This window comes from Panulirus ornatus, chromosome 20 (genome assembly GCF_036320965.1).
Source record: "Panulirus ornatus isolate Po-2019 chromosome 20, ASM3632096v1, whole genome shotgun sequence".
Classification (NCBI taxonomy): domain Eukaryota; kingdom Metazoa; phylum Arthropoda; class Malacostraca; order Decapoda; family Palinuridae; genus Panulirus; species Panulirus ornatus.
In genome coordinates, this window is record NC_092243.1 from 47,692,008 (window position 1) to 47,707,965 (window position 15,958).

The 15,958-nt window shown below is 42.0% G+C and overlaps 1 protein-coding gene across 12 annotated transcripts in view; it reads right to left on the bottom strand.

The window, feature by feature from the left end:
• The window catches only part of LOC139755984 (uncharacterized), a 522,691-nt gene extending 506,967 nt beyond the window's left edge, over positions 1 to 15,724 (bottom strand). For 10 of the 12 annotated variants that reach the window (XM_071674879.1, XM_071674874.1, XM_071674885.1 and 7 more), the window contains exon 1: positions 15,612 to 15,724. In XM_071674879.1, the coding sequence (XP_071530980.1) occupies positions 15,612 to 15,669 (58 nt within the window). In that variant the 5' untranslated portion in view covers positions 15,670 to 15,724. Of the gene's footprint in view, positions 1 to 15,292 lie in introns of all 12 variants that reach the window. The other 2 variants (XM_071674876.1, XM_071674877.1) reach the window with 1 other exon arrangement.
• Positions 15,725 to 15,958: the final 234 nt, after the last annotated feature.

Consider the following 15,958-nt stretch of genomic DNA (forward strand, 5'->3'; position numbering starts at 1 on the left):
CTGAACCCTTACAGAACAATGCAAAAAAAAAAAAAAAAAAAGAAGAAAGGCCTATCCTATCAGGAAAAGAGAAGATTACAAGATCAACTGACCGGTCAAGTTTTCATCATACCATGATCACTAGTAGTCCCCTCCCTTCCTGTATACCCACTGGTGCCAACCCTTGAGAGTTTCAATCTTTACTCCGCCATTTAAACTGTAACGCTGAGTACATATATATATATATATATATATATATATATATATATATATATATATATATATATATATATATATATATATATTTTCTTTTCTTTCAAACTATTCGCCATTTCCCGCATTAGCGAGGTAGCTTTAACAACAGAGGACTGGGCCTTTGAGGGAATACCCTCACCTGGCCCAATTCTCTGTTCCTTCTTTTGGAAAATTGAAAAAAAAAAAAAAAACGAGAGGAGAGGATTTCCAGCCCCCCCCGCTCCCTCCCCTTTTAATCGCCTTCTACGACACGCAGGGAATACGTGGGAAGTATTCTTAATCCCCTATCCCCAGGGATATATATATATATATATATATATATATATATATATATATATATATATATATATATATATATATATGTTAGGGAGGTGAATGCAAGAGTTTTGGAAAGAGGGGCAAGTATGAAGTCTGTTGGGGATGAGAGAGCTTGGGAAGTGAGTCAGTTGTTGTTCGCTGATGATACAGCGCTGGTGGCTGATTCATGTGAGAAACTGCAGAAGCTGGTGACTGAGTTTGGTAAAGTGTGTGAAAGAAGAAAGTTAAGAGTAAATGTGAATAAGAGCAAGGTTATTAGGTACAGTAGGGTTGAGGGTCAAGTCAATTGGGAGGTGAGTTTGAATGGAGAAAAACTGGAGGAAGTGAAGTGTTTTAGATATCTGGGAGTGGATCTGCCAGCGGATGGAACCATGGAAGCGGAAGTGGATCATAGGGTGGGGGAGGGGGCGAAAATTCTGGAAGCCTTGAAGAATGTGTGGAAGTCGAGAACATTATCTCGGAAAGCAAAAATGGGTATGTTTGAAGGAATAGTGGTTCCAACAATGTTGTATGGTTGCGAGGCGTGGGCTATGGATAGAGTTGTGCGCAGGAGGATGGATGTGCTGGAAATGAGATGTTTGAGGACAATGTGTGGTGTGAGGTGGTTTGATCGAGTAAGTAACGTAAGGGTAAGAGAGATGTGTGGAAATAAAAAGAGCGTGGTTGAGAGAGCAGAAGAGGGTGTTTTGAAATGGTTTGGGCACATGGAGAGAATGAGTGAGGAAAGATTGACCAAGAGGATATATGTGTCGGAGGTGGAGGGAACGAGGAGAAGAGGGAGACCAAATTGGAGGTGGAAAGATGGAGTGAAAAAGATTTTGTGTGATCGGGGCCTGAACATGCAGGAGGGTGTAAGGAGGGCAAGGAATAGAGTGAATTGGATCGATGTGGTATACCGGGGTTGACGTGCTGTCAGTGGATTGAATCAAGGCATGTGAAGCGTCTGGGGTAAACCATGGAAGGCTGTGTAGGTATGTATATTTGCGTGTTTGGACGTATGTATATACATGTGTATGGGGGTGGGTTGGGCCATTTCTTTCGTCTGTTTCCTTGCGCTACCTCGCAAACGCGGGAGACAGCGACAAAGCAAAAGAAAAATATATATATATATATATATATATATATATATATATATATATATATATATATATATATATATATATATAATATATATATATATATAAATATATATATATATATATATATATATATATATATATATATATATATATATATATATATATATAGGTATAAGTTTGTTGAGTATTCCTGGTAAATTATATGGAAGGGTATTGATTGAGAGGGTGAAGGCATGTACAGAGGATCAGATTGGGGAAGAGCAGTGTGGTTTCAGAAGTGGTAGAGGATGTGTGGATCAGGTGTTTGCTTTGAAGAATATATGTGAGAAATACTTAGAAAAGCAAATGGATTTGTATGTAGCATTTATAGATCTGGAGAAGGCATATGATAGAGTTGATAGAGATGCTCTGTGGAAGGTATTAAGAATATATGGTGTGGGAGGCAGGTTGTTAGAAGCAGTGAAAAGTTTTTATCGAGGATGTAAGGCATGTGTACGTGTAGGAAGAGAGGAAAGTGATTGGTTCTCAGTGAATGTAGGTTTGCGGCAGGGGTGTGTGATGTCTCCATGGTTGTTTAATTTGTTTATGGATGGGGTTGTTAGGGAGGTGAATGCAAGAGTTTTGGAAAGAGGGGCAAGTATGAAGTCTGTTGTGAATGAGAGAGCTTGGGAAGTGAGTCAGTTGTTGTTCGTTGATGATACAGCGCTGATGGCTGATTCATGTGAGAAACTGCAGAAGCTGGTGACTGAGTTTGGTAAAGTGTGTGAAAGAAGAAAGTTAAGAGTAAATGTGAATAAGAGCAAGGTTATTAGGTACAGTAGGGTTGAGGGTCAAGTCAATTGGGAGGTAAGTTTGAATGGAGAAAAACTGGAGGAAGTAAAGTGTTTTAGATATCTGGGAGTGGATCTGGCAGCGGATGGAACCATGGAAGCGGAAGTGAATCATAGGGTGGGGGAGGGGGCGAAAATCCTGGGAGCCTTGAAGAATGTGTGGAAGTCGAGAACATTATCTCGGAAAGCAAAAATGGGTATGTTTGAGGGAATAGTGGTTCCAACAATGTTGTACGGTTGCGAGGCGTGGGCTATGGATAGAGTTGTGCGCAGGAGGGTGGATGTGCTGGAAATGAGATGTTTGAGGACAATGTGTGGTGTGAGGTGGTTTGATCGAGTAAGTAATGTAAGGGTAAGAGAGATGTGTGGAAATAAAAAGAGTGTGTTTGAGAGAGCAGAAGAGGGTGTTTTGAAATGATTTGGGCACATGGAGAGAATGAGTGAGGAAAAATTGACCAAGAGGATATATGTGTCGGAGATGGAGGGAACGAGGAGAAGTGGGAGACCAAATTAGAGGTGGAAAGATGGAGTGAAAAAGATTTTGAGTGATCGGGGTCTGAACATGCAGGAGGGTGAAGGCGGGCAAGGAATAGAGTGAATTGGATCGATGTGGTATACCGGGGTTGACGTGCTGTCAGTGGATTGAATCAGGGCATGTGAAGCGTCTGGGGTAAACCATGGAAAGTTGTGTGGGGCCTGGATGTGGAAAGGTAGCTGTGGTTGCGGGCATTATTGCATGACAGCTAGAGACTGAGTGTGAACGAATGGGGCCTTTGTTGTCTTTTCCTAGCGCTACCTCGCACACATGAGGGGGGAGGGGGATGGTATTCCATGTGTGGCGAGGTGGCGATGGGAATGAATAAAGGCAGACAGTGTGAATTGTGTGCATGGGTATATATATGTGTGTCTGTGTGTGTATATATATATGTGTGTACATTGAGATGTATAGGTATGTATTTTTGCGTGTGTGGACGTGTATGTATATACATGTGTATGGGGGTGGGTTGGGCCATTTCTTTCGTCTGTGTCCTTGCGCTACCTCGCAAACGCGGGAGACAGCGACAAAGCAAAATAAATATAAATAAATATATGTATATATATATATATATATATATATATATATATATATATATATATATACATATATATATATATATATATATATATGTATATATATATATTTATCATATGTTACGAACTCAGTGCTTATTCGAGCAAGGTCGCCAGTAACATATATGTTACAAATACTAAACTGGTCCTTGTCTTAGCAAGGACGTTAGATTTGTTATATTGCACAACTCACGATAACGCAATCTTGACGTTATGGGATTAAAACAAACACCAAGGTTAGAATTACTTATAATGAAAGAATTCAAATAAATCAGGCACGAATCATTTACGTTAACACTGGACATGAGTTTAACATTAAACATGAGTTAACATTCCAGATAAGATTTCAAACCAGGAGATCTCTTTCCTCTGACACTTTGTTCGATAGCATTACACCTAGATTTGACGTGACACAGTAATCATCATCGTTACACTTAGCTAAACCTGACGTGACACAGTAATCATCATCGTTACACTTAGCTAAACCTGACGTGACACAGTAAACATCATCGTTACACTTAGCTAAACCTGACGTGACACAGTAATCATCATCGTTACACTTAGCTAAACCTGACGTGACACAGTAAACATCTTACAAACTAGGGCAGCGGTGGCTACGGGGTTCGAGACAGGAAATCCTACATTACCTTGCTGGGCTCGGGACTGCTGAAGGAATCGACTCCCAGACGATCGTCTGAGCCTTTTAAGTGAAGGACCAGCAAGGCAGGAACAGCTAGCCACGCCTCGACCCGCCACCTAATTCTACGACAGGTCAGAATGACACAATTGCCCTTGATAGGTCAAAAGATTGATTGTCACGCCCTCATCTTGACGTGATTGGCTGAAGGAGGCCTAAGGTCCGGCCCACATATTCAAACTTCTTTGCTCCCTTGACCAAGACAGCAGCGAACGTACGGGATGACATACCCCGCAGCTGGCCCCACGCCTTGACCTGACGCCGTTGACAAGGGTTTGGGTGCTAGAGGACTGGTCAACATCTGCTTCAAAAACATAGTTGCTAGGAAAATTAACACGGTCAGGGAAGTGAGATCCGAGCCGATAGCAATCACACCCTACACCAAGGCACACCATACACAGAGATTCACCATACTCAAATATACGAACATGTGCGCACACACACGTGTTCGTAACAATATATATATATATATATATATATATATATATATATATATATATATATATATATATATATATATATATATATATATTTATTTATTTATTTTGCTTTGTCGCTGTCTCCCGCGTTTGCGAGGTAGCGCAAGGAAACAGACGAAAGAAATGGCCCAACCCACCCCCATACACAATGTATATACATACACGTCCACACACGCAAATATACATAACTATACATCTCAGTGTACACATATACATACACACACAGACACATACATATATACCCATGCACACAGTTCACACTGTCTGCCTTTATTCATTCCCATCGCCACCTCGCCACACATGGAATACCATCCCCCTCCCCCCTCATGTGTGCGAGGTAGCACTAGGAAAAGACAACAAAGGCCCCATTCGTTCACACTCAGTCTCTAGCTGTCATGCAATAATGCCCGAAACCACAGCTCCCTTTCCACATCCAGGCCCCACACAACTTTCCACGGCTTACCCCAGACGCTTCACATGCCCTGATTCAATCCACTGACAGCACGTCAACCCCGGTATACCACATTGATCCAATTCACTCTATTTCTTGCCCGCCTTTCACCCTCCTGCATGTTCAGGCCCCGATCACTCAAAATCTTTTTCACTACATCTTTCCACCTCCAATTTGGTCTCCCACTTCTCCTCGTTCCCTCCACCTCCGACACATATATCCTCTTGGTCAATCTATCCTCACTCATTCTCTCCATGTGCCCAAACCATTTCAAAACACCCTCTTCTGCTCTCTCAACCACGCTCTTTTTATTTCCACACATCTCTCTTACCCTTACATTACTTACTCGATCAAACCACCTCACACCACACATTGTCCTCAAACATCTCATTCCAGCACATCCAGCCTCCTGCGCACAACTCTATCCGTAGCCCACGCCTCGCAACCATACAACATTGTTGGAACCACTATTCCTTCAAACATACCCATTTTTGCTTTCCGAGATAATGTTCTCGACTTCCACACATTCTTCAAGGCTCCCAGAATTTTCGCCCCCTCCCCCACCCTATGATTCACTTCCGCTTCCATGGTTCCATCCGCTGCCAAATCCTCTCCCAGATATCTAAAACACTTCACTTCCTCCAGTTTTCTCCATTTAAACTTACCTCCCAACTGACTTGACCCTCAACCCTACTGTATCTAATAACCTTGCTCTTATTCACATTTACTCTCAGCTTTCTTCTTTCACACACTTTACCAAACTCAGTCACCAGCTTCTGCAGTCTCTCACATGAATCAGCCACCAGCGCTGTATCATCAGTGAACAACAACTGACTCACTTTCCAAGCTCTCTCATCCACAACAGACTGCATACCTGCCCCTCTTTCCAAAACTCTTGCATTCACCTCCCTAACAACCCCATCCATAAACAAATTAAACAACCATGGAGACATCACACACCCCTGCCGCAAACCTACATTCACTGAGAACCAATCACTTTCCTCTCTTCCTACATGTACACATGCCTTACATCCTCGATAAAAACTTTTCACTGCTTCTTACAACTTGCCTCCAACACCATATATTCTTAATACCTTCCACAGAGCATCCCTATCAACTCTATCATATGCCTTCTCCAGATCCATAAATGCTAAATACAAATCCATTTGCTTTTCTAAGTATTTCTCACATACATTCTTCAAAGCAAACACCTGATCCACACATCCTCGACCACTTCTGAAACCAGTGCTCTTCCCCAATCTGATGCTCTGTACATGCCTTCACCCTCTCAATCAATACCCTTCCATATAATTTACCAGGAATACTCAACAAACTTATACCTCTGTAATTTGAGCACTCACTCTTATCCACTTTGCTTTTGTACAATGGCACTATGCAAGCATTCTGCCAATCCTCAGGCACCTCACCATGAGTCATACATACATTAAATAACCTTACTAACCAGTCGACAATACAGTCACCTCCTTTTTTAATAAATTCCACTGCAATACCATCCAAACCCGCTGCCTTGCCGGCTTTCAACTTCCGCAAAGCTTTTACTACCTCTTCTCTGTTTACCAAGTCATTTTCCCTAACCCTCTCACTTTGCACACCACCTCGACCAAAACACCCTATATCTACCACTCTATCATCAAACACATTCAAGAAACCTTCAAAATGCTCACTCCATCTCCTCACATCACCACTACTTGTTATCACCTTCCCACTAGCCCCTTCACCGAAGTTCCCATTTGTTCCCTTGTCGTACGCACTTTATTTACCTCCTTCCAAAACATCTTTTTATGCTCCCTAAAATTTAATGATACTCTCTCACCCCAACTCTCGTTTGCCCTCTTTTTCATCTCTTGCACCTTTCTCTTGACCTCCAGCCTCTTTCTTTTATACATCTCCCACCCATTTGCATTACTTCCATGCAAAAATCGTCCAAATGCCTCTTTCTTCTCTTTCACTAATACTCTTACTTCATCCCACCACTCACTACCCTTTCTAATCTGCCCACCTCCCACGCTTCTCATGCCACAAGCATCTTTTGCGCAAGTCATCACTGCTTCCCTAAATACATCCCATTCCTCCCCTACTCCCCTTACCTCCTTTGTTCTCACCTTTTTCCATTCTGTACTTAGTCTCTCCTGGTACTTCCTCACACAAGTCTCCTTCCCAAGCTCACTTACTCTCACCACTCTCTTCGCCCCAACATTCTCTCTTCTTCTCTGAAAACCTCTACAAATCTTCACCTTCGTCTCCACAAGATGATGATCAGACATCCCTCCAGTTGCACCTCTCAGCAAATTAACATCCAAAAGTCTCTTTTTCGCGCGCCTATCAATTAACATGTAATCCAATAACGCTCTTTGGCCATCTCTCCTACTTACATACGTATACTTATGTATATCTCTCTTTTTAAACCAGGTATTCCCAATCACCAGTCCTTTTTCAGCACATAAATCTACAAGCTCTTCACCATTTCCATTTACAACACTGAACACCCCATGTATACCAATTATTCCCTCAACTGCCACATTACTCACCTTTGCATTCAAATCACCCATCACTATAACCCGGTCTCATGCATCAAAACTACTAACACACTCACTCAGCTGCTCCCAAAACACTTGCCTCTCATGGTCTTTCTTCTCATGCCCAGGTGCATATGCACCAATAATCACCCATCTCTCTCCAACAACTTTCAGTTTTACCCATATCAATCTAGAGTTTACTTTCTTTCACTTTGTCATATACTCCCACCACTCCTGTTTCAGGAGTATTGCTACTCCTTCCCTTGCTCTTGTCCTCTCACTAACCCCTGATGTTACCCCCAAGACATTCCCAAACCACTCTTCCCCTTTACCCTTGAGCTTCGTTTCACTCAGAACCAAAACATCCAGGTTCCTTTCCTCAAACATACTACCTATCTCTCCTTTTTTCTCATCTTGGTTACATCCACACACATTTAGACACCACAATCTGAGCCTTCGAGGAGGATGAGCACTTCCGCGTGACTCCTTTTGTTTCCCCATTCAGAAAGTTAAAATACAAGGAGGGGAGGGTTTCCAGCCCCCCGCTCCCGTCCCCTTTAGTCGCCTTCTATGACACGTGAGGAATGCGTGGGAAATATTCTTTCTCCCCTATCCCCAGGGATATATATATATATATATATATATATATATATCCAAGAGGATATATGTGTCGGAGGTGGAGGGAACGAGGAGAAGAGGGAGACCAAATTGGAGGTGGAAAGATGGAGTGAAAAAGATTTTGTGTGATCGGGGCCTGAACATGCAGGAGGGTGAAAGGAGGGCAAGGAATAGAGTGAATTGGAGCGATGTGGTATACAGGGGTTGACGTGCTGTCAGTGGATTGAATCAAGGCATGTGAAGCGTCTGGGGTAAACCATGGAAAGCTGTGTAGGTATGTATATTTGCGTGTGTGGACGTGTGTATGTACGTGTGTATGGGGGTTGGGCCATTTCTTTCGTCTGTTTCCTCGCGCTACCTCGCAAACGCGGGAGACAGCGACAAAGTATAAAAAAAAAAAAAAAAAAAAAATATATATATATATATATATATATATATATATATATATATATATATATATATATATATATATATATATATTTATTTATTTATTCATTCATTTTGCTTTGTCGCTGTCTTCCGCGTTTGCGAGGTAGCGCAAGGAAACAGACAAAAGAAATGGCCCAACCCACCCCCATACACATGTATATACATACACGTCCACACACGCAAAAATACATACTTATACATCTCAATGTACACATATATATACACACACAGACACATACATATATACCCATGCACACAATTCACACTGTGTGCCTTTATTCATTCCCATCGCCACCTCGCCACACATGGAACACCATCCCCCTCCCCCCTCATGTCTGCGAGGTAACGCTAGGAAAAGACAACAAAGGCCCCATTCGTTCACACTCAGTCTCTAGCTGTCATGCAATAATGCACCAAAACCACAGCTCCCTTTCCACATCCAGGCCCCACACAACTTTCCATGGTTTACCCCAGACGCTTCACATGCCCTGATTCAATCCACTGACAGCACGTCAACCCCGGTATACCACATTGATCCAATTCACTCTATTCCTTGCCCTCCTTTCACCCTCCTGCATGTTCAGGCCCCGATCACACAAAATCTTTTTCACTCCATCTTTCCACCTCCAATTTGGTCTCCCACTTCTCCTCGTTCCCTCCACCTCCGACACATATATCCTCTTGGTCAATCTTTCCTCACTCATTCTCTCCATGTGCCCAAACCATCTCAAAACACCCTCTTCTGCTCTCTCAAACATGCTCTATTTATTTCCACACATCTCTCTTACCCTTACATTACTTACTCGATCAAACCACCTCACACCACACATTGTCCTCAAACATCTCATTTCCAGCACATCCACCCTCCTGCGCACAACTCTATCCATAGCCCACGCCTCGCACCCATACAACATTGTTGGAACCACTATTCCTTCAAACATACCCATTTTTGCTTTCCGAGATAATGTACTCGACTTCCACACATTCTTCAAGGCTCCCAGGATTTTCGCCCCCTCCCCCAACCTATGATTCACTTCCGCTTCCATGGTTCCATCCGCTGCCATATCCACTCCCAGATATCTAAAACACTTTACTTCCTCCAGTTTTTTCTCCATTCAAACTTACCTCCCAATTGACTTGACCCTCAACCCTACTGTACCTAATTACCTTGCTCTTATTCACATTTACTCTTAACTTTCTTCTTTCACACACTTCACCAAACTCAGTTACCAGCTTCTGCAGTTTCTCACATGAATCAGCCACCAGCGCTGTATCATCAGCGAACAACAACTGACTCACTTCCCAAGCTCTCTCATCCACAACTGACTGCATACTTGCCCCTCTTTCCAAAACTCTTGCATTCACCTGTTAAGAGTAAAGTTAAGAGTAAATGTGAATAAGAGCAAGGTAATTAGGTACAGTAGGGTTGAGGGTCAAGTCAATTGGGAGGTAAGTTTGAATGGAGAAAAAATGGAGGAAGTAAAGTGTTTTAGATATCTGGGAGTGGATCTGGCAGCGGATGGAACCATGGAAGCGGAAGTGGATCATAGGGTGGGGGAGGGGGCGAAAATCCTGGGAGCCTTGAAGAATGTGTGGAAGTCGAGAACATTATCTCGGAAAGCAAAAATGGGTATGTTTGAAGGAATAGTGGTTCCAACAATGTTGTATGGTTGCGAGGCGTGGGCTATGGATAGAGTTGTGCGCAGGAGGATGGATGTGCTGGAAATGAGATGTTTGAGGACAATGTGTGGTGTGAGGTGGTTTGATCGAGTAAGTAACGTAAGGGTAAGAGAGATGTGTGGAAATAAAAAGAGCGTGGTTGAGAGAGCAGAAGAGGGTGTTTTGAAATGGTTTGGACTCATGGAGAGAATGAGTGAGGAAAGATTGACCAAGAGGATATATGTGTCGGAGGTGGAGAGAACGAGGAGAAGTGGGAGACCAAATTGGAGGTGGAAAGATGGAGTGAAAAAGATTTTGTGTGATCGGGGCCTGAACATGCAGGAGGGTGAAAGGAGGGCAAGGAATAGAGTGAATTGGATCGATGTGGTATACCGGGGTTGACGTGCTGTCAGTGGATTGAATCAGGGCATATTTAGCGTCTGGGGTAAACCATGGAAAGCTGTGTAGGTATGTATATTTGCGTGTGTGGACGTATGTATATACATGTGTATGGGGGTGGGTTGGGCCATTTCTTTTGTCTGTTTCCTTGCGCTACCTCGCAAACGCGGGAGACAGCGACAAAGAAAAAAAAAAAAAAAAAAAAATATATATATATATATATATATATATATATATATATATATATATATATATATATATGTCTCCATGGTTGTTTAATTTGTTTATGGATGGGGTTGTTAGGGAGGTGAATGCAAGAGTTTTGGAAAGAGGGGCAAGTATGAAGTCTGTTGGGGATGAGAGAGCTTGGGAAGTGAGTCAGCTGTTGTTCGCTGATGATACAGCGCTGGTGGCTGATTCATGTGAGAAACTGCAGAAGCTGGTGACTGAGTTTGGTAAAGTGTGTGAAAGAAGAAAGTTAAGAGTAAATGTGAATAAGAGCAAGGTTATTAGGTACAGTAGGGTTGAGGGTCAAGTCAATTGGGAGGTAAGTTTGAATGGAGAAAAACTGGAGGAAGTAAAGTGTTTTAGATATCTGGGAGTGGATCTGGCAGCGGATGGAACCATGGAAGCGGAAGTGAATCATAGGGTGGGGGAGGGGGCGAAAATCCTGGGAGCCTTGAAGAATGTGTGGAAGTCGAGAACATTATCTCGGAAAGCAAAAATGGGTATGTTTGAAGGAATAGTGGTTCCAACAATGTTGTACGGTTGCGAGGCGTGGGCTATGGATTGAGTTGTGCGCAGGAGGATGGATGTGCTGGAAATGAGATGTTTGAGGACAATGTGTGGTGTGAGGTGGTTTGATCGAGTAAGTAACGTAAGGGTTAGAGAGATGTGTGGAAATAAAAAGAGCGTGGTTGAGAGAGCAGAAGAGGGTGTTTTGAAATGGTTTGGGCACATGGAGAGAATGAGTGAGGAAAGATTGACCAAGAGGATATATGTGTCGGAGGTGGAGGGAACGAGGAGAAGAGGGAGACCAAATTGGAGGTGGAAAGAAGGAGTGAAAAAGATTTTGTGTGATCGGGGCCTGAACATGCAGGAGGGTGAAAGGAGGGCAAGGAATAGAGTGAATTGGAACGTTGTGGTATACCGGGGTTGACGTGCTGTCAGTGGATTAAATCGGGGCATGTGAAGCGTCTGGGGTAAACCATGGAAAGCTGTGTAGGTATGTATATTTGCGTGTGTGGACGTATGTATATACATGTGTATGGGGGTGGGTTGGGCCATTTCTTTCGTCTGTTTCCTTGCGCTACCTCGCAAACGCGGGAGACAGCGACAAAAAAAAAAAATATATATATATATATATATATATATATATATATATATATATATATATATATATATATATAAGAAATGTCCATACCAGCAAGCGCCCATAACTTAATGACAACAAACAAAACAAAACATTTTAGCCAATCACAGTAAAGCAATGTAAAATATTTCAGCCAATCACAGTAAAGCAATGCAACAGATTTCAGCCAATCACAGTAAAGCAATGCAACAGATTTCAGCCGATCACAATTCCCCCCCCCCCCCCCCCCCCCCCAACCCCAACAACCGTCTCCTGCGCCTTACTTATGTTTTGGTTGAAAAATGCCGTGCTCCAAATTAGTAACAATTATCTTTATCCCATGGGCGTAGAGAAATAGAATTGGAGGTTATCATCCTTAATTAACATTTCTACATCGGACGAGTGAATCTGTAATGTCAAGGTTTTCGTTTGATTGATATCTGCCAACTCTTCTGAAGTGCTGCCAACCCTTCCAAAATGTTCACCCCAATTCTACCAACCTTTCCAATGTGTATAACCAAAGCTACTAACCCTTCCGAAGTGTCCACGCCAATGCTATCGACCTTTCCAATGTGTACGTACAACCCACAGCTACCAACCCTTCCGAAGTGTTCATCCTATTTATACCAACTCTTCCGAGCCTCCACCTCATTGTGCTCAACCTTACAAACAATTTGCCCCACTACTGCTAGAGTTTCCGAAATGCCCATAAACACTCCTGTTTATCACTTCATGAAAGAGTCAAACATGTAATCTCGCTGCAAGATAATTATTCCATATATATATATATATATATATATATATATATATATATATATATATATATATATATATATATATATATATATATACATATATATATATATATATATATATATATATATATATATATATATATATATATATATATATTGCTTTGTCGGTCTCCCGCGTTAGCGAGGCAGCGCAAGGAAACAGATGAAAGAATGGCCCAACCAACCCACATACACATGTACATACATACACGTCCACACACGCACAAATATATACCTATACATCTCAACGTATACATATATATACACACAGACATATACATATATACACATGTACATAATTCATACTGTCCGCCCTTATTCATTCCCATCGCTACCCCGCCACACAAGGAATAACATCCCCCTCCCCCCTCATGTGTGCGAGGGAGCGCTAGGAAAAGACAAAGGCCACATTCGTTCACACTCAGTCTCTAGTTGTCATGTAATGATGCACCGAAACCACAGCTCCCTTTCCACATCCGGGCCCCACAGAACTTTCCATAGTTTACCCCAGATGCTTCACATGCCCTGGTTCAATCCACTGACAGCAGGTCGACCCCGGTATACCACATCGTTCCAATTCACTCTATTCCTTGCACGCCTTTCACCCGCCTGCATGTTCAGGCCCCGATCACTCAAAATCTTTTTCACTACATCTTTCCACCTCCAATTTGGTCTCCCACTTCTCCTCGTTCCCTCCACCTCCGACACATATATCCTCTTGGTCAATCTTTCCTCACTCATTCTCTCCATGTGCCCAAACCATCTCAAAACACCCTCTTCTGCTCTCTCAACCACGCTCTTTTTACTACCACACATCTCTCTTACCCTTACATTACTTACTCGATCAAACCACCTCACACCACATATTGTCCTCAAACATCCCATTTCCAGCACATCCACCCTCCTCCGCACAACTCTATCTATAGCCCACGCCTCGCAACCATATAACATTGTTGGAACCACTATTCCTTCAAACATACCCATTTTTGCTTTCCGAGATAATGTTCTCAACTTCCACACATTCATCAACGCTCCCAGAATTTTTGCCCCCTCCCCCAACCTATGATTCACTTCCGCTTCCATGGTTCCATCCGCTGCCAAATCCACTCCCAGGTATCTAAAACACTTCACTTCCTCCAGTTTTTCTCCATTCAAACTTACCTCCCAACTGACTTGTCCCTCAACCCTACTGTACCTAATAACCTTGCTCTTATTCACATTAACTCTCAGCTTTCTTCTTTCACACACTTTACCAAACTCAGTCACCAGCTTCTGCAGTTTCTCACATGAATCAGCTACCAGCGCTGTATCATCAGCGAACAACAACTGACACTTCCTAAGCTCTCTCATCCACAACAGACTGCATACTTGCCCCTCTTTCCAAAACTCTTGCATTCACCTCACTAACAACCCCATCCATAAACAAATTAAACAACCATGGAGACATCTCACACCCCTGCCGCAAACCTACATTCACTGAAAACCAATCACCTTTCTCTCTACTACACACGTACACATGCCTTACATCCTCGATAAAAACTTTTCACTGCTTCTAACAACTTGCCTCCCACACCATATATTCTTGATACCTTCCACAGAGCATCTCTATCAACTCTATCATATGCCTTTCCAGATCCATAAATGCTATATATATATATATATATATATATATATATATATATATATATATATATATATATATATATATATATATATTCCTATGAGTCCACGGGGAAACTGAAACACAATAATTTCCCGAGTGCACTTTCGTGTAATAATCACATCATCAGGGAGACACAAGAGAGAAAATAAGTCAGTTGATATACAACGAAGATACAACCGCATGTTTACCAAATGGCGTCCTAGCTACGTCTTTTCGTTGTATATCAACTGACTTATATTTCTCTCTTGTGTCTCCCCTGATGATGTGATTATTACACGAAAGTGCACTTGGGAACTTATCATGTTTTATTTTCCCCGTGGACTCATAGGAATATATATATATATATATATATATATATATATATATATATATATATATATATATATATATATATATTAGTCTTCGGCAAACACGAATGACGGCGCATAAGCAAATCGCAACATAACGACATTTGGGCTTTTAGCCAATCACATTGTAGCAACCGAACAGTTTTAAGCCAATCACAGCTCACGTTTTCCCGCGCCTTGTTCAAATAGATGGCATATCATTAATCCGAGCAAGTAACACAATCATTATCTCAAACCACAAACAAATAAGAAAATGAAAATATAAGTAAATAAAAAACGAGGTTATTCCATACTTACCATTTTCTATGCCAGGGTGTGAGTTTTAAAAGCACAAACAATTCACTACATAGTTTTTTTCCAAGTGCTGTATTTTTGCTATATTTTCAAGTGCTGTATCATTGCTACAATTCCAAGTGTTACGAATATTCTTTCGTAAGTATCTACTCAAGTCACTTGGTTTATTATATGGAGTCACTCACGATCACCTTCCCGTGATGTGTACACAAAGATGATCATATCTTCGTACTCACATTAACAGTCGTACACTATAGTGATGCACACATAGAAATATGAATTAATATCATCACAGTAAAGTTCGTCGTGTCTTTTCACGCACCTGCGCTCCAGCGTGTCATTACGTGTAAAACTAACGTAACCCACACAAGGTGCACCATGGTCAGTGTGTTGCCTCATACGAGGTCTGGGGAGAACTGAACTGGTCGACCGTGGCTGGTGGTGGGCGTGGCCGGGTAACAACACGTCATAACCAGCGGCTGTCGGCCTATCATATCGTGAGTTCCACTGGGTCATTGTTGACATATACTTCACACTAGATATCTTGTTAACTTTTGTGACTAGAAATGTAACTTAAGTAAGTTCTTCCACTTCTGATACTAATTATATTTTAACTAATATTTCGTGGTCACTCATATTCAGTCAACGTATTTTTCCAACAACTAAGGA